Source organism: Galeopterus variegatus, unplaced genomic scaffold, assembly GCF_000696425.1.
Source record: "Galeopterus variegatus unplaced genomic scaffold, G_variegatus-3.0.2 Scaffold14, whole genome shotgun sequence".
NCBI lineage: Eukaryota > Metazoa > Chordata > Mammalia > Dermoptera > Cynocephalidae > Galeopterus > Galeopterus variegatus.
The window spans coordinates 1,222,709-1,242,809 of NW_007726125.1; the positions used below are offsets into that span (position 1 = coordinate 1,222,709).

Genomic DNA, 20,101 nt, shown 5'->3' on the forward strand with positions numbered 1-20,101 from the left:
TTTTTTTTTTTTTTTTTTTTTTTTAATGATTGAGGAAGAAGCACATATTTGTAGCCTGCAATAAAAGAACAAGTGGAGGAGGGACTAAAGATACAGGAATAAAGAACAAAAGAAATCAAGGTTCTGAGGTGCAGAAGTGGCAGCTGGCTACAGAAAAGAATATACGCAATTCTTCCTGAGAAAAGAGGGAAGGAAATAGGAATGAGCAAGAATGACATGTTAACTCACCATCCTCTATGAGCTTCCATTTCCTGTCTGTAAAACAGGATTAGGAACATTTAACCTCACAAGGTTGTTGTCAGGATTAAACAAGATACTATATACCAAGCACTAGGAGGCTCTAAATAATGTTTGCTCAATAACTTACGTAATACCTGTCTACCTTGTCCTACTGATAACATTTTCAAAAGGAGCAAACACTTGGCTCTACCCACTCTACCACTCAGCAAGACAAAGAAGTGACTATACTGAGGACTCTACTGTGATAAGCCTTAAAACAAGCCCAGACCGAGAGTGTATATAGAAAAGAATCAGGGTGGGAATCTGAATTAGGGGTCTGAAGAGGAAACCAGCTGAACAAGTTCTGTAGAGCACGTGACTTCAGTGGTTTCCCAGCTCTGTGCAATACAGAAGGGGAACACACCAATGCCGGAACTAACTACTCCAAGTCATTGAGATTCGGTTCCTCCAGGAACAGCTCCTCTGTAACCACGTCCATCTTACAGAGCAAATGCCCCCAAATGCCAGGGTCACTCTGCTAAAAACTTCCCAAATTTGGCTGTCTTTCCCTACAATTAGGACTCTACTAAACTGCTAATGCATCTTAGCACCACCTAGGCACCGTAAGCAGCCTAGTAATTTTACAGTGTGGTAAGTCCAAGTCTTGAGAAAAAGGAATGGAGAGTATTCAATAAAGCACTCTTTCCCATATGAAGAGGGAGGGGAGTGGGGCGGTTTCCCAGAGAAAACGGCATTTAGGTCTTGAAGAACTTGTGTGTGTGTGCTGACGGAGGAGAACATGTCACACCAAGGCAAGAGAATGTTCAGACTCTTTGGAAGATTTCATTTAAAAGATCATTCTGAGCAGTATGGGTTAGGAGGAGGGGTAAAGAGGCACTAAAAGTACTACAATAATCCAGGCAAGAAACAATAAAAGCTTGTTTTCCAAGCCATATAAGCAAAATGAGAAATCTTGATAGCATCTGTCTTAAATTTCTGAATGTAAATTAGGCCAATCTGAAAGGCTGTAGAAATAAGTGAAAAACAGAGGGAAATGTTTTCTCTCTCAAGGAACGTATTTAACTTCTGTGTTAGTTTATACCTAATACAGACCCATCCCTGAGCAAATCATTTCATTCTTAGCTGAACTGGATAAGATAGGTCAAGTCTATTTGTCAAAATTAAATGTCTAGTTGTTATATTTCAGTAGGTCTCTGGTCTTACTGGGGTGATGGAAACTATGGTGACGGGCTGCACAACTCGGTAAATTTACTAAATATTATTGACTTGTACATTAAAAATAGGTGAATTTTGGACTGGCCCGGTGGCGCACTGCTACAGTGCGCCGCTTGGGAGCGCGGCGGCGCTCCCGCCGAGGGTTCGGATCCCACATACAGACCGGTTCCCGCTCACTGGCTGAGCGAGGTGCGGGCACAACACCGAGGGTTGCGATCCTGTTGCCGGTCCCGGTCCGGTACGGGCGCGACACTGAGGGTTGCGATCCGTTGCCGGACACGAAAAAAGACAAAAAAAAAAAAAATTGAATTTTCAGATTTATCACTTAGTAAAAACATATTAGGAGGAGGGTTTAACTATAATACTCATTAAGGACATAGTCCTTGCCGTGTGTTAGGCTCACAGTATATCAGAGAAGAGAAAAGTATAAGGCACTTACATTGTGAAAAGCTATAATAAAGCTACATAGAAGGGGCTACAGAAGCAGAAGAAAGGAAACTACTCAGACCTGGGGTAAAGGTAAGCTTCCTGGAGGAATGCTAACTGAATTTATTTTCTATGATAGGCAATATATTTTTTATATGGGCCAATACCTTAATGCTCACACACAGTTCAAAATTCAAAAAGTATAAATAGATACCCAGTTAAAAGGAAGAAAGCTTCATTAAATGAACACACCAGAGTGGCATATGCTTCAGAGACTACTGAAAATTTTCCACTGGAAATAGCAATTAGATCACTGGTCTGAGCAAGAGAAATTTCAGTGGTGAAAAGGAAGGCACAGGAATTACATCCATATGAGTTAAGACAAAGAAGTAGATATAGAAAGTTTTCTTTGAAGGAAGAAAGAGGAGGCAAGAATCAGAGGAGAGTCTAGGATTAAGGGAGTATATTTGATTGGATAAGGATGTTTATGTGCTAAGGAGAAAGTTATAGTTAAGAAAATAATGTTGGAATAAGGACCCTAAAAAAGAAGGATCCAGACCACAGATAGAATGTTGAGTCTCACGAGGAAAGATATTTCTCCTACTGCTTTGGGGAGGAAGTCAAGATGGCATGTTAAATGAGATGGGATAAATTGGTTAGGGCTAAAATTTGAGGAATTTTGTAGAGAAAACAGAGGTCCATCAAGCCATGATATAGGAAGCTAAGGATGGAGATGTCTACTAAGAATGAAGGTTTAGTAAAATTTTGGGGTTATCAGCCTCACCCATCTCTACTAATTCAAATGTTATCTTCAAAAGTCACCTCCTCCATGAACTCTTCCACGATATACCATCATCATCTCTTCTTACTCAAAATTTCCCCTAAACTTTCCTATGGCACTTTGTATTTCTTTATCTCCTGATACAGTTACTTATGTATGTAACGGTGGGATCCTTTTCTAACTTCTTTTTGAATCATGATTCTAACTTCTTTTTGAATCATGAAAGATCCAAACTGTTCTTTCACTCCTGCTTCAGGACCATACTACTGTACTCCTGGTCTCAATTATAACCAAATAATTTTACACACACACACACACACACACACACACACACACACACACACACACACACAAATTACCCTAAGCTCTTATCACCATGATACTGAAATTCTTTTATCTACCACAACCCCCACATTCCACACAACTTTCCACTAATTCAACTGAACAATATTCCTGAGCATCTGCTTTGCATAAGAAGCACTGTGGTAAGAGGCGCTACTAGGTACCAAGTAGAAAAAGACAGTCCCAACTCTAAAGGAGTACAAAAGAACAAGACAAATACGCTATCATTATGCTTTCCCTTCTCTCTCAAATAATTTCAGTTTATCTGGCAAAACTTAGCAATAAGGGCCGGCCCGGTGGCGCACTCGGTAGAGTGCGGCACAAGGGAGCGCAGTGGCACTCCCGCCAAGGGTTCGGATCCCATATAGAGACAGGTCCGCTCACTGGTTGAGCGCGGTGCGAGTGCAACACCGAGGGTTGCGATCCCATTGCCGGTCACGAAAAAAGACAAAAAGGAAAAAAAAAAAAAAACAACTTAGCAATAAAATAATCTTTCCCTCATCTAAACTCTCACACATTAGCTGTTTGCATTATTTCCTTGGCAATCATATATTGCCTTGTGACATTTAGATCTTTCATTCTTTGAAGTTGGGTAACTTTTCAAATGTTTATGCCCTGTCTGTTCAATTAATCTGTAAACATCCTAAGAGCAGGACTAGGTTATAGTTTCACATCCTATCCAGTTCTACCAGAGCATCTTGAACAATGGAGGAGCTAAAAAATGTTCTTTGCTTGCTTTAAAATAATGATTTATTATATGGAAAGTATTTTTCCCAAATTTCTAGCCATGTCAGAAAAAATGATCAACAATATTATCAAGTCATTTAAAATAAAAACAGCTTTTAATAATACCAGAAATAAAAATTTTAAAGGTTTTTAAATAACTTCAGAAAAGACTTAGGTTAGAACAAAATAACAATCTTCCATTAAACTGTTATATAGTCTATGCTTGAAAACCTTCTGCAACATGGGTTTTCCCAAAGCAGCTCAGACACTTTTTGGAAATTTCTTATTTTTATAAAGTTGTTCCTCACACTAAGCTGATTTGCATTGCCTAGTTCTATTTCCCCAATACCACACATGATAAATTGAATCCTTCTTCCATTTCTAAGGAATTTTTTAGTAATGTAGGTAAAATGTTAATAGAACAATTGAATGAATTCCTGTATTGGATGAGTGGTGGAGCTGCTGAGATTCTGATTCTATTTTCGCTCTAAATCTTGTTTCCACATTAAAATCTATAGACCAAAAATCTATACATCAAAATTTATAGACCCTTTATCATCCTGGTCATGCTTATCCAACATGGTCTACTCCTGGAGCAATAACCAAGTCTCAACTAATGGACCAACATCCTCTGATTGGGAGTGGTTCTTCAGGTTCTATGTTGAAAATCATTCTGATCTATCAGCTGTGCTTGCTGTGGGTGTGAAAGAACCCATCCTTGCTCTAGATCTATCAAATCAAATCATCCTTTGCTCTAGACTATCAAGGCCTCTCTTAAAGACAGACCTCCAGAACTGAACGCCAAAGGCAGGCAGCCTCTGATCAGTACAGCAAACAATGGAACTATCTCTTCCTTAGCTGCATTTACCACATTTCTATTAATAAGTTATATATAATATCTCAGGTAGTTATATATAATAGCTCAGATATATATATATATATATATATATATATATAAAATATCTGATTTCTTTCATTTGTTTTCTTTTCCCATTGATGCTATTCCCACTAATGCTACTTCCCTATCCTGTACTTAGAGACATTTTTGAACTCCAATGTGGGAAAACATTTACCACTATTAAATTTCATTCAGATTCAGGGTATTTTGAAAGCAAAATTTGTCACGCAGTGTATTAACTATCCCTCCAGCAACAAGTCAAACCCAAATCTGATCAACACTTCTGTAATAGTCCATTTTCTGTTGCTTGTAATGGAATACCCGAGGCTTTTTTTTTTTTTTTTTGGCCATGATCCGAACCCTTGACCTTGCTGTTATCAACATACTCACACCAACTGATCTAACTGGCCAGCCCTATAACAGAAAACCTGAAACTGGATAATTTATAAAGAAGATTAATAAAGATAATTTATAAAGAAATGAAGACTGTATTTCTTACAGTCTGGAGGCTGGGAAGTGCCTGGTCCAAGGAGTGCATCTGTTGAGGGCCTTCATCTTTTTGTGGGCTCTCTACAGCATCCCATGGCAACACAGGGTATTGCATGATGAGGGCTACCCCTTAACATGCTCACTTGCTCTCCCTATAAAGCTACAGTCCACACCCATAACAACACATTACTCCATTCATGAGAGCATAGTCCTCATGATCCAATCACCTCTTAAAGGCTCTACCTTTAAACACTGCCACACAGAATCAAGCTCCCACATAAACTTTGGAAGGGACAAATGTTTGGACCATAGCAACATAATTGATGCCCTTATAAATCCCAATAAAAATATTATACATATAACATGCCCTAAAGAGCTTTCTTTGGATTAAAAACCCAGCAGTTCTTATTTTGGGGGGGAGTCCAGAGGGGACTGGACAGTATGGGGATCTGAACCCTTGACCTTCGTGTTATAACAACACAGTCTAACCATCAGCAACTCCTTTTTTATTGAGATAAAATTCGTATCACGAATTCACCATTTTTTAATCCTTTTAAAGCATGCAATTCAGTGGCTTTTAGTATATTCACAATGTTGTGCAACCATCATCACTAATTCTAGAATGCTTTCACCACCCAAAAACAAACCCCACACCCATTAAACAGTCACTCCCCATCTAGCAGCACTTTTTGAATCTGCTTTATTCAACAGCTACAAATCTTCTTAATTACACTACAATCTAGTTCACATTTATTCAACCTGTCTGTTAAAGTATTACAAGACATACTTTCAAAAGCCTTGCTGAGATCTATACATTACTGTGTTTTTCTCTGATTCACCAATCTGGTGACACTGTCCAAAAAGAAATGTTCATACGATAGGGCTTTTCTTAGGGAGTCCATGTTGGCTCCTAAGAATCATTTTTTTTCTCATTAAGTGCTTATAAGCCATCTATTTTACAGCGTGCTCTAGAATTTTGCAGCCAAATGCTTTGCCAGAAAATAGTTCACTAAACCAGAATTTGTGGTATGTATCTTCTTTTCCTTTTCTTTAATAATTAGTACCTTTGCACTCCATTTTTAAAAACCACATGCCTGTAGTTCACAATGAACACAAAAGATCACTGACTACAGTTCAGCAACTATACCTACCCAAGAACATGAGAATTCGATAGAGAATAGAAAGAAACTATAATGGGGCCGGCCCGGTGGCGCACTGCTACAGTGCGCCGCTTGGGAAGCGCGGCGGTGCTCCCGCCCGAGGGTTCGGATCCCACATACAGACCGGTTCCCGCTCACTGGCTGAGCGAGGCGCGGGAGCAACGCCGAGGGTTGCGATCCCGTTGCCGGTCCCCGGTCCGGTACAGGGGCAACACTGAGGGTTGCAATCCGTTGCCGGACACGGAAAAAAAAAAAAGACAAAAAAAAAAAAAGAAAGAAAGAAACTATAATAAAACAGTTGAGAACTGACCATGTACATGTCCCAAATTCTTATTTGAAACAATCCTTCAAATCCCTAACTCTGATAGAGAACACGTTTCCCATACCAGAATAACCTGGTATATATCACGAGTCCTAAGAAAGACAATCTGTGAGAAAAGAATGAGCAAGGTTTGAGGAATACTGCATACTCTATCCTCTCCCTTGGAGATTCAGAATTTATAGCTCCACAAAAAAGATTCTAAGTAACCTGCCAGTTAAATAATCTGTTTAATTGGGTTTAACGCAGTATTTCTGAATTTATTTTACCGCTAAACCCTTTTTTCCTTAATGTTGTAACACTCATTAATAGATTATATCTCAAAAAATATTCATATAGAAGTCAGCCACTCAGTTGTTTTTCACATCCCAAACCTGTACTCTTCTTTAACACAAAGAATAAATTGTTAGTTTGGCAAGTCTATTCATCTCTTCTTTGTCTTTATGTCAAAGCTGTTGATCTAAAACCTGATTTCTCAATGCCAACTTCATTACACACTATTAACCTGTTTAACATCAAATACAACTAACTTGCTTGAAAGCACTCTGGAAAATTCTAGCCCATTTCCCTGAAAAGAATATTTAAGCCATATGTTTCAAAATCTCAACAGTTGAAGCTGCCTTGTTCTGAAGAAGATTCGATCTAGTTCATATACTAGAGAGTATAGCACACTCCAAGCACACTTCATAAAAGGGCCATTGCTAATGCTCAAAACTTAAGATATTACCCAGAAGTAACCTGGGGGGAAAAAAAACAAAGCAGGATCTCTACCTCACTCCTCACATCAAAATAAATTCCAAATGGATCAAAGAGTTAAATGTGACAACTCTTTAATACTAGAAGAAAACATGAGGAAATATTTTATATAATCTCAGTATAAATAAGCCCTCTTTAAAAATGACCAAAAAAGCCCAAAAGCTAAAAATAAAAGATTCATAAATTCAAATGTGTTTTAAAATTCTAAATTACTGTAAATACCTCACACAGCGTTAAAATTTGGAGGACAAACTATAATAAATATTTACAACATATATGGCATACAAAGGACCAATTTCTTCAATATATTAAAGAGCATTTACAAATCAATAAGAAAAAAGACCAACAATCCAGTTTTAAAAATTAGCAAAAGATTTTGCCAAAACAGTTCACAGAAAAGGAAATACAAATGGTTTTTAAACATATGTAAAGATGCTCAGCTTCACTCATAATTAATCTGAAAACTACAATGAAATGCCATTTTCATCTATGACACTTGCAAATAAAACAGCCCTCTCATTCATTATTGATAGACACGTAAATTGGCACAACTCCCAAGGAGAGCAAATTTGCAATATTTATCAAAACTAAATGTGTGTATTCCCTATCACCCAGAAATTGCACTCTCAGAAATTAATCCTTCAAAAATGCTCACACATGCACAATGGCATACACACACAGCTGCTAAACACAGCAACATTTACAATAGCAAAAGTTGGGGAGAAAATGTCCATTGATAGGTGAAATCTATAACTGAAAATGAAGCAACTGAAGAAAAAAAAATGAGGCACTCTATTGTATTTATGTGGAATGACTTTCAAGATGCAGAGCAAAATGTATAGTGTGCTGCTACTTCTGAACAAAGAAAAAAAGTGATTTATGTTTATTTGCATAGAATATCTCTGGAAGAATACACAGTCACAACAGCAGTTCCAGCTGGGGAAGATAACTGAGTGGCTGGACAAACAGTACTAAGGAGACAGACTTTTTCCTACTGTATATTTTTGCATAGCCTCTGAATTATGTATCATCTCCATATATTATCTATTTTAAAATTAAGAAACAAATTTTTTAAATTAAAAAAAAAATTAAGACCAAATCTGTCTAAAAAATACTTTTGTGAGATTCTCAAAAATTTAAAGGAAAACCCCCAAGGTCAAGCCATTGTCAAGCACTACTTTTTCAAACTATCGGTTATCAACAAACACTGCCCAATGTCCTCAGGGCAGAAAAAGATTTTGTTATAATAGTCATGTAAGTAGAAGGTATTTTTTTTTTCCTTTTAGCTGTTTGAAAGGTCATCTGAGATGTATATGTTATTTATAATAAACTGCCCTGTTTATCAATGACAATTGCATATCCGATAATTTTTCTATTTAAATTTTATTTTATCATTTTCCTACAATCACAAGTTTTTCTCCTCTTTTCAATTTTTCCTTTTCTAATTTTGCCCCATTCCCTCTTTTATTCCTCAGTTCCTTCTACTTCAGTGTTTAGGATCACCAATTAATCCTGATTCGAGAAAATATTTTTAATTTCTTATGTTGATGATCAATGATCCCAAGCAACAGTGATGCTTTTTAACCTTATGGATAAATACCTATCACAATATAGTATTTCCTTCTACTACACAAATCTCACAATTCTTAGAGCCCAGTGTTCTCTCAGTCCCCAAACATCTACCCCAACAGAAGCCAAGTCCTGGGCTAGCAGCTGCCTCTCCAATGTTCCTTCTGCTTTTCGTTATGATTTCCAATGAGTCAACAGGAAGGTATTCTGAGTAAAGAAGAAATAGAGGCCTTTAGACAGGCCTTTCTTCCACCCACAACCCCCAAAAATACAGTTCTTGCCAAACAATCCAAGGCAGTTTCCAATCCAATTTGCCACTCCTGTCTGTATGAGGTCACTATTTAATCCTGGTAGGAAGAAATACCTCTCTAAACTGAATCCAAAGCAGATACCAGGTTATGAAGAAGAAAAGCAATTGGGAAGAATCCAACAATCTAGTTAGATTAGACACAAAAATACATAAGACAAATTGGAGACTTGCCCTCATACAGTCAATGGCTAGTGGAAGAGACTCTGCAGTAAGAGGCAGGAAACACCTTTAATTCCCTCAGCCATTTGACAGCCAGGCAAGATACTGAATGTCTCTGGGCACCAGCTGACTTGATGTTGGACTTAAATGTTGCCCCTTCAGTGCCTGCCTGTAAAGGTTAAGAGCACTAGTGTTGGTGTCACACAGACCTGGGCTTGAATTCCAGACAGTTATATGACCTTGGTTCAGGTGATATTAACTCATTTTTCCCCCCTCTTTAAGATAACATAATGCCTATCTCACAATAACGTTATATATAAATTTCATCATCATTCTGCTTATTTAATGATAGTTACTATTTTTGTCTCTATTTTTAGAAGTAGTACTGCAGTAGCAGACTAACATGTTTGTTAAGAGCAAGGGCTTTGGAGTCCTTGCCATACCTGAAATCTGGATCAACCACTTACTAGATGGGTGAGTTAACCTCTTTGAGTTTTGCTTTCTTATCTGTTAAATGTAGATAATAAGCACCTCATGGGGTTTCAAGACTAGGTAAAGCACAGGGCCCAGCACATAGCAGTAAGTGCTCAATAAATGGCAGTGATGGTGACAATGAGGAAGAAGGGGAGAAGCAAGAGGAGGACGTTGACTACGGGACAGACAGGAAATATTTTAGATCATGATGGCCTCGCAAATTGCAGGGTTTTTGTTTGGGGGTTTTTTGGTGGGTTTTTTTTTTTTTTTTTTTTTCCTTTTAGCTGTTTTATATTAAAATGCTTTATTGAAATAAAGAATTCTTTTTTTTTTTTTTTTTTTTGTCTTTTGTCTTTTTCCGTGTCCGGCAACGGATCACAACCCTCAGTGTTGCCTCCGCACCGGACCGGGGACCGGCAATGGGACTGCAACCCTCGGTGCTGCTCCCGCGCCTCGCCCAGCCAGTGAGCGGGAACCGGTCCGTATGTGGGATCCGAACCCTCGGGCGGGAGCGCCGCCACGCTTCCCAAGCGGCGCACCATCCAGTGCGCCACCGGGCTGGCCCCGAAATAACGAATTCTTAACATACGATTAAATTTTAAAAGAAAAGACAGAATCCATACATAAGCAAGTAAACTCTTGCTCTTAAAAATAAACCATTAACCAGATTTTTCATTTATGTGTTTAAGATTTTTTGATTCACACACTGTCAAACACAGGGATCAATCAAATTGCTAGGAGCCTTCTTGAAGAAAAATCAAGGAGCAGAGTCCTGATTTGATCAGGTAGGCCATGGGCCCTCCTCAACTGGCACTTCACTCAACTTGCTCAAAGATATGGTCTCTAGGCAACCAAGTCCCAAATTAAATACACAGCCGCAGTAATATGAATCACTTCCGGTTGTCTCACTTTGCCTACCAACACTTTTTTACACAAATACTTGTCAAGGGGTTTATTTAGCAGCCCCAATTGGAAAAAACTAAGAATTCATCAAATGCCACATGGCTTAAAAAAGTTCAAAACAGGTCCCACTCCAACAGGTATCCCCAAATTTATACACTGTGAAGCAGAAGGAATTACACAGAAATCAGAGACTGGTCACAATGCAAAGTCAGAAAGTGAAGTTCCCAGAACATGCCAACTAGGGTCCTCAAATACATTTTTACTATTTCATCACTAGGGGTATTAAAATAAACACAGTTATTGCTCTGATCTCTAAGAATTAAGTCAAACCAATGACCACTTAGCCCAGTCAGACTTTCTCAACTGGTTTTTGACTGGTAGGCAATCCATATACTCAGCCGGCCAATGAACACTGGTGTCCTGTAGTCACAACCACTTCAAGAACACTTGATTACAAGGGGAACTGGTGATATGTCTAACCCAGTTCTCTGGGCTACCTGCTCTTTCTTCCACCTTTAAAGGATCTTATACGTGTCATACTATTCTTCATGAACTAAACAGAGACCATTTAAGAGTGGAGAGGCAAAAAAAACAAAGTTCAAAATGAAAGCTGCAATAGGGCAAAGTCACGACCATTAACAGAACCAAAGGAAAAAAATCAAGACTGTAGAAAACCAAGTCAGTGAAAAAGATACATGTGAGACACATATCTAGAATGCTGATTTAACATAAACAGATAAAATGAAGAACAGCCATAAAACAGACTCTCCAGATCTGACCCCCAAGACAGAACTAATGAATCATAACCAATTATTAAAAGTGTAATGGACAATTTCCTAGAGCTAAAATAAACAAACAGAAAAGATATTATAAATCAAGAAGAGTCTCCACATTTCAGGCAAAATTTCTAAGCCAATATCAACCCTAATATGTAACTTGGAGAAATGTTTATACTTCAAGGAACAAGAATTCTACAAGTTTCAAATCACACAGACAAAATATCAAGTTACTTTCACGGAGCTAAAATTAAGCTACCTTCAGATGTTTCTTAATAAGTAGTAGTACAAGCAAACGAAGTCATCATATACATTTTCTCAAAAAAATGAAATGTGGTTCACCATAACAGAATAAAAAGTCCAGAACTAAAACTATATAATATTTCACAAAGTAAGACATCAATTGTTAATGGGTATAAAATAAGGTTTTTAAGTGATACTCAAATAATTTAGAAACACCATGAGATTTAAAGACTTATATTTCTCCAGACTGGCCTGTTAACTCACTTGGTTAGAATGCGGTGTTGTAATACCGCAAGGGTTCGGGGATCCTCATACCAGCCAGCCACAAAAAAAACAAAGGCTTAGATCCTAATGAATATAAAACTGCACATTTTAGCAAGGTTTAGAGAAATTAAGCTATTTAGGCTTTGAATTTATGGAAGAAATCATTACAAAGATTAACATTTAAATTCCATGAAATTTAAAAAAGTACAGTGAAAAAACAAATAAAATAGAAAATCATAAAAAATGTTTGTAGCAAGTATGACAGAAGGTCAACATCCCTATTTTAAGAGAGCTCACAAAAGTTAACATCACGACCCTAGACATACAGGCAAAGAACATCAACACAAAATTTGCATACGAAAATAAAATTGGTAAACAAATATGTAGGAAAATGTTCAACCTCTCCAGTAATCAAAGCAATATAACTTTAAACTAGAACAAACCTAAATAAATTATGGATATTGTGTAGCCACTGAAAATAGTAATTAAGACAATATAGCAATTTAAAAACCTGAATTTGCTAAAAATTATGTACTTACAGTTTTTCCTTTTTCTTAATCCCTTCCTTTTTTCCTTACTATAAAATTCATTATCATTGTAAAAAGCATTTTAAATATATAGTACAATATTAAATAAAAAGAAAAAGTCCTCTGACACTCTCCAATCCCATTCCACTCCCTAGAGACGGTAGTCTCTGTTTCTGGTTTCTCCTTTCAGACAAAAGCTTAAGTCAGAAGTGAAAAAACTAGTGCTACCAACATTTAGGACCTAGAAAGTGCCCAGGAAATTCCCCCAAAAAATATATTAACATCCCCATCATCTTCATATTAAATCTACTGTATTTCGCTGTGCCAGGCACTTAACTCACAGCAACTCTGTAAGATGCAGGGTAACCCCATTCTGCAAAGTACAAATTTAGGCTCACTCCCTAAAGTTAAGCAACTTGAAAAACCAGAATCAAAACTCACACCTGCCAAAACTGAAATTCTCACTCTTTTCACTTTGCCAAGATATCTCAACATTCAAGATCTTGAAAGACATTTTATTCAGACTTTTTGAATTTCTGTTTTACTTAATTATAAGTATTATGAGTGTATAGATTCATATGACTTTTCTTAGTAATAACTGTAGGTATTAACTAGGTGACTGCCTAATATATTCCAGACTAGTCTCCACATTTCTTAACTGTAAATTTTCCTAAGTGTTTTGGCTACATAAAAAGCTTTTGGTAGCCACACTTAGAATCAATACTCCCATTTATAACATTGTTACTATGTAAAAAAGCACTTAGTTTCAATCACTTTAACAAATACTTTTACACTTTTAAATGCAACCCACTTCTTATGGTGGAGTCAATCCAAAGCAGCGGCATTAAACAGGGTTGCGGAAAAGAGAAGGGAGGTTTTTGTCTACATCATTGTTTTGAGAGTTAAGAGTAAATCCTGCCCCATACTTCCCCTTGATAATTATGAATACATGAAATGCATCCAGCTCCTAATCCCAATGTGATGTGAAAATAGCTACATTCTTTTTTTTTTTTTTAAAAAGATGACCGGTAAGGGGATCTCAACCCTTGGCTTGGTGTTGTCAGCACCACGCTCACCCAGTGAGCGAACCGGCCATCCCTATATGGGATCCGAATCTGTGGCCTTGGTGTTATCAGCACCGCACTCTACCAAGTGAGCCACGGGCCGGCCCTGAAAATAGCTACATCCTAAGGGCTCAATCACACTGGGTCTCACCAGACAATTAAACTAGTTTCGTTGTCTGTGAAAGAAGAACTTGAGTCAATCTCCTAAAAATGACCTCCCCAAACCTTTAAATGTTATTCCTCCCTTTGAGAATTCTAGAAGCTGGTGGGCATGCTATTCTTCCTAGTCACCTCGCCTATCCACTTTGTTTTCATGCCTCTTAAATGTCTTAACTTCTGTTTTCATGATCACAGTGTGCCAGCCTGGACACATCCAGATGTTCCTGGAATTCTGACACCATTTAGAGGGAGAAATCTGAAGAGAGAATTTGTCCTCAAGAACTGATTTATTTTCCAAGATACTTTTTCAATTCTTCTAAATGACAGAAGGTAAAGTACTTCTGTTTAGCACTAAGCTCTTGTTAACACCACGTAGTTTCTGACACTCTCCAACGAGCCACAGCTCCTATGTTCCCTTCTACAAGGGGGATGTGCCTCATCCCTTTAGCAGGAGGAAGGTAGCCCACGACAGACTCGAAAGGGCACACCAGGAAGTCTCTGAAAGAAAGAATCCTAAATCGACAAACTCAGGGAGTACTGAAATTAACCTTCCTGTGACCTTTAACCTAACTGAATTTTCTTCCACGTCCAGTACTACTTACCCTTTCTCCTCACCTGCAGACTTCCCTGTTTTGCCCTGCCTGATATGTTCTCTTCACCTGAACCACCTTCTGATCGCTCGCTCTATTACTCCCTCCTGTCCAAGACCTAAGAGGCCTACCATATCTCACATATTTAAATGTTACATCCTTCGACTGAATGGAAATGGTATTCCTCTCTCCTATACAACTGCTCCTTAGCCAAAACAAATGGAAAGCCCAATCAGAACAGGCAAAAGGATAAAAATAAACTCACATTTAAGCGTAAGTAGTAATTTAAGATGTCTCCCTTTATAAAAAGTCCTTGATCTGTGCAGCCCTTAGCAAAAAAGCCTTGAATCTTTAGATCATATTTCATTAGAACAACAGTTTAATTTCCATTTTGAAGCTACTCTCCAAACAATAAAGAAAAGCAGAAACCTCTATATTTTCTATTTTCCAACCAATCCCAGTACAAACATTATGAATCCCCCCTAAGTTTTCCCACTAACTTTTTGTGAAAACCAACCCACCCACAACACACTCTCATCTCTGTAGATTCACACTCTCTTACTTACACTGTCTCCACACATTCATATTCACTCTCTCTACATACTCTCCTCTTTTCCCAAGAAAGAGCTCTATTACAGGTACAGAAGAAAATGGAGTGCCTCAGGATACACAATGGGGCCACTGTACTAAAAGGTGGAGCTTTCAGTGGGAGGGGTAGAGGTATTATAAATAGAACTGAGGAAGGGAACCTTTTCTTCCTTGATCTGTCTGATCTTTATTCCTGTCCTTGAAGCCGCTGTGAATCCCAGACCCTGGGGCTCTTCCAACTTAGGAGGGGTGGAAGTTATGAAGGAAACAGGACAGGGCCAACCCAAAAAGGCAAATTGGGCCTTATGCCAGAGGGGAAAGAAGGACTCTAGGAGCACACAACATACAACCCAGCTCACCGGGGTAGGAGACAGAATTGGGAGCAGAAGCCCTAGCTAATAATGAAGAGCATGCAATTTGTCTGCAAGTACACTCAGAACATTCAAAGGATGGCAGCGACCACATTAGGTGGCTAGTAGGCATCCTAGTCCTTTTTTCTCACCATAACATTCCCAGGCTTCTTTCCTTGGTCTTCTCTAGTTGTAAAATCTAAATAGGTGCTTCTAATGTTGATTTCCTAATTAAAGCTTTAAACAAACAAACAAACAAAAAAAATCACATCGAGATTTTATATGATAGCCTCCAAAGGATAAACCAGGAACATTTCCATGATGCCACACCAATGGACAGTGGGCCAGAGCAATATGCCACTATTATGCCCTCCTAATAACCCAAAGCATAAAAAATAAAGATTATCACAAACATCTCCACTGCCTTAGTCACTTCCTAACTATGCAAAAGCACCCAACTAAAAAACATTCCAGGCGATCATGGCCCCCGTATGGGTTTTTGTTTGTTTGTTTGTTTGACCAGTAAGGGGATCGCAACCCTCAGCACGGTGTGGTCCACACCACACTCAGCCAGTGAGCGCACCAGCCATCCCTATATAGGATCCGAACCCGTGGCCTCGGAGCTACCAGCGCCGCACTCTCCTGAGTGAGCCACGGGGCCGGCCCTGGGTTTTAAAGGAAATGGGCTACTTTTCTATACTGGAAAAAACACCTGACCAAAAAGAACATGCTCTGGAGTCGAAGCAAATGAAATGCCTTTGTTAGTGCTGAACTTGTGGAAGGAATTATGATGAAGAGCATCGTTCTATCCAGGCTATCATATCCCAGCATAAGGCAAAGTTCTAAAACTGTTTTAAATCCCGTTTCTCAACTGGGTGGGGGGAACCATCAGAGCCATTTAAAAAATATAGATGTCTGCATTCTCCAGATCATCCCTACTGAACTAGAATCTCTGTGGTAAGGCCCAGATATCTGTACTTTTTTAAAGTTCCCAAGGTGATTCTGATGCACACACTTAAGAACCACTGTACTTGTACAAAATGATGGAAATTATTCTTAAGTCAAGAAAACTACAAGTAGACCAAGAAAACTAAGGCCTCCATTTCCTTACTCTATAATGAGATGGCTGAACTGGGGGAAGGGGGCTTTTAGCCAAGACACCCTCTGTAAAAAAGGGAATTTTATTACGGAAATCCAATATAATAACAAAAGCAGTTAATAAATTATGGCACATCCATACAGTAGAATGTATTAAAAATTATGCTAACAGGGGCTGACCCATTAGCTTGGTTGATTAGACCATAGCCTTATAACACCAGTGGCATGCATTCAGATTCCTGTACAGGCCAACTGACAAAAATAAAAAAGCAGATCTGCTTTGGATGGGGGACAGAAGGTGTGTTGGGGCTCTTGCCTCTCACCCCAAGGTCACCCTGACAGAAGCACCAAGGTTCCTCAGAGCACAAGATGGTTTCTTAGACCAGCTGCACTCTTCAGATTCTTTGACCTTCCAAACTAGAAGTCCACAGTTTAAGTGGCAGAGGACTTAATATTTTTGTTCCCTTACAAACTTCATGTGAGAAAATATCCTCTTTCCTAATGGCATATTCACCCCCTGATATATAACTTTCCATTTAGAAAGACAAGTGTTATTGTCATCACCATTACCAAATTCCTGGAAGGGCTTTAAGCTCAGAAAAGCAGCCTGGATTCACACAAAATGCACGTCAGTGATTGCCCCAAGGGAAGGAAGAAGAATCAGACCAAGGGAGGTGCACTAGGGAGATGCCAGTTGCTGCTGCTAAGTTTATTTTTTTAGAGCAAAGGGAAAGATTTGAAGGATTAACACTTGTTAGTTCTGAGATATAAGGATGTTTGTTGTATTGTTCTCTGGACATTCCTGTAGTGTTTTAAGATTTTCAGAATTTAAAAAAAATAATAATTCTTGTTTATTACCACCATTTGAAACATCCTTGATTTTCATTAAACTTTGTTTACAAATACCTTTCATTATCTCTTGCTAGCCTTTTCCACCAGCGCTCACTCATAGAATACATGATCTGTAATTACATCTATCTATCCTGGTACCTTGCAAAGAAACATAAGCACCAGAACAAAAGAAATGAATCACTGATAGCAAATTAACACTCTAAAGACCACAATGTCATGGGGCATCTGAAAAAAGGAAAACAGTTTTACATTCACTTCACAAAGAATGCAGAGGATGCTGCCTTTGGTAAACTGTCTTTGATTATTGCCAAACGGATGGACCTATACCCATAGTACTACCCTTCTAAGCCTCCCAATCCAAGTACCCACACAAGTCATGAGGGGACAGGGCTCAATTCATATACAAATCAAAACCAGTGAAGATTTAGTAAAACATTAAAGAACTTCAAACCCTAAAAATGCTATTTCTCTACCACAGCTGGTAGTGCCCAAAACATGCACCATAAACAGCACAAATCTGGAAATTTTTCAATATGCATAAATGCCCAACAGAGTGTTTCATGGTAAACTGCCATTAAGACAATTTACTCTCATGAATAAATACACTACCTATCCTTATTACCTCAACTACCAGCCTCCCATAGTCATTCCCACAACATATGCAAAGAAATATTTATCTGTATTCACATCGTATCAGTTCCCTTCTCCCAATCTTCTCTCCATCCAGCTAATCTTTACCTCTTTGCTTCTTCCAAATGACAAAGGTACTCATAAGCCACATTCTGACGTCTCCTTTCATCCATCTCCTCTGCAGTGAGTCTCTCATTATCCAGGACAGCTAAAACATGAAAGAAAGAATGTAAACACCAGGATCTGTAACCTTCCTGAGCGATAAAAGAATGCCACGGCATCAAATTCCTGCTATGTCACCTAGAAGGTCAGGGTAAACCGGGAATGTGTGGATCACCAGGTGTACTATAATCACTTTCCTAAAAAAAGAACTATGGGATATCAACTATACTCATCTTGCCCCTTTTCAAAATGTATAATAGAAACATGTACGAAATTTTAGAATAACTTTGAAAAATACTGACTTGAGATTCTGACCCAAATTTATCCTAGTCTATCTGCCAGAACTCCTTCTAAACACAGGTATTATCATGTTGTTCCCCTCTTTTATTTATAACCAAAGTCAGCAGTTATTGAGAACTAAGTGGCAGCAATTGTGCTAAGCATTTTACACGCATTCACTCATTGAAGCCCCGCAATCCTGTGATTATTACTCCTATTTTACAGATGAGGAAATTGAGGTTTGGTGAGCTCAGCCCCAGGGCTAGTAAGTGTTGGGGATTGGATTCGAACCCAGACAGTCTGTCTCCAAAACCTGTGAGCTTACCCCTAAAGAAATCTGCCTCCTTCATGGGCACCCAGTGTATGGAATAAATTCCTAACTCCTTGAAAAGGCATTCAAGATTCAAGGCCTTTCTCAGTTTGGCCCCAACTACTTTTGGGAGCCCTTCTCCCTCTCCTTACCCTTCTTCCCATCACTGTGCACTCCACACCACTCAGCTTCCAGCACACACAGTGTCCCTCTACTCTCCAAAACCTCAGCCATGCTCTTCCCTCTTCGAGTCATGTCTCTTGCCCCACCCTGCCCGGTCAAACTTCCCTGCATCCTTCAAGGCTCTGTACAAATGTCACAACCTGTGTTCATACTGTCTTTCCCAATCCCCTTCTCCTTACCCACATTACTCTGTATGTCTAGTTAGTTCACGGTATCTTTTATCTTTACTGCATTTTATCGCTAGCTTATACACCTGCCTGTCTCTCTGATTAAAAAGTTCTTTGAAGGAAGAACCTGGTCTTTCTCATCTTTAATTTCACAAACGTGGCACAATACCTCACATATAAACTGTTAATGAGTTAAATTATACTAAAAAAAAAAAAAAAAAAAAAAGAACATTATTCCTAGAAGGTAAAATAAAATCGAAAACCTTGAGATCCCAAAGGACCTTTCTTTAGCCAGTGTTAACTATCCCGCCTGCAGTTCAATGATGTCCCAGGGACGGCCACAAAAAATGAGGAAGTCAGAGGTTTTTGTTTTTCTTTTTAAAATTTTACTTTTGAAGTCCTGATGAGGGAACTAGCTCGAGAAAATTGAAGTGACTTGCCCGGGACCGCACCTCTCAGTTAGCCTAGGGCCGGGCAGGTCTGGACCCTGGGACTACCTCGCAGGCAGCACCCGGGGCAGCACCTTCCCCCAGCCCCCGTCTCCGGTGCCCGGGACACGCCCTGCACCGTCCTCCTGCCACCTCACCCTAGGCCGTCTCCCCCAATCTCGGTCGGGCTGGGCGACGGGAGGCGCTGGGTGGGGCTCCTCCTGCCGCAGCGCCCGGGCTGACGCTGGGAGGCCTCCGGGGTCCCTCCCGCCGCCTCGGAGCCCGAGGGGACGCGGGCCGAGGGACTCGCAACCTGCCGCCCCGCAGGGCCGGCTCTTCCGGGTCCGCGCGGCCCGCAGCCAATCTGTCCCACCCGCCCGGCCGAGCCCCCGGGAAAACTGCGCCTCAGAGGCAGCAAGCCTGGTCCCAAAGACCCCGCGCCGCGTAGCCCCGCACTCACAGCCATAGTGCGGCCGGACCACGCCCAGCCCGTCAACCTCGTCCGCGGCGGACATGGCGGCCGAGCCCGGGTCTCTGCTAAGGAAGCGGCGAGACCTCGCTGGCGCGGGAGGGTGCAGCTGAAGCTCCGGCCGAGTGCGCGGGCTGCCTGGGTCCCTGCGTCCCCGCCCCGCGCCGCCAGCCCCACCCTGCACACCCCGCCCCT

General features: G+C 39.8%; 1 protein-coding gene across 1 annotated transcript in view; it reads right to left on the bottom strand.

Annotated features, from left to right (window-relative positions):
* IQGAP1 (IQ motif containing GTPase activating protein 1) overlaps positions 1-20,079 on the bottom strand; it is a 96,067-nt gene extending 75,988 nt beyond the window's left edge. Inside the window, exons 1-2 of the mRNA XM_008565351.1 lie at positions 19,898-20,079; positions 18,017-18,116 (exon numbers count right to left, since the gene is read on the bottom strand). Of these exons, the coding sequence (XP_008563573.1) occupies positions 18,017-18,116; positions 19,898-19,952 (155 nt within the window). The 5' untranslated portion in view covers positions 19,953-20,079. The remainder of the gene's footprint in view (positions 1-18,016; positions 18,117-19,897) is intronic.
* Positions 20,080-20,101: the final 22 nt, after the last annotated feature.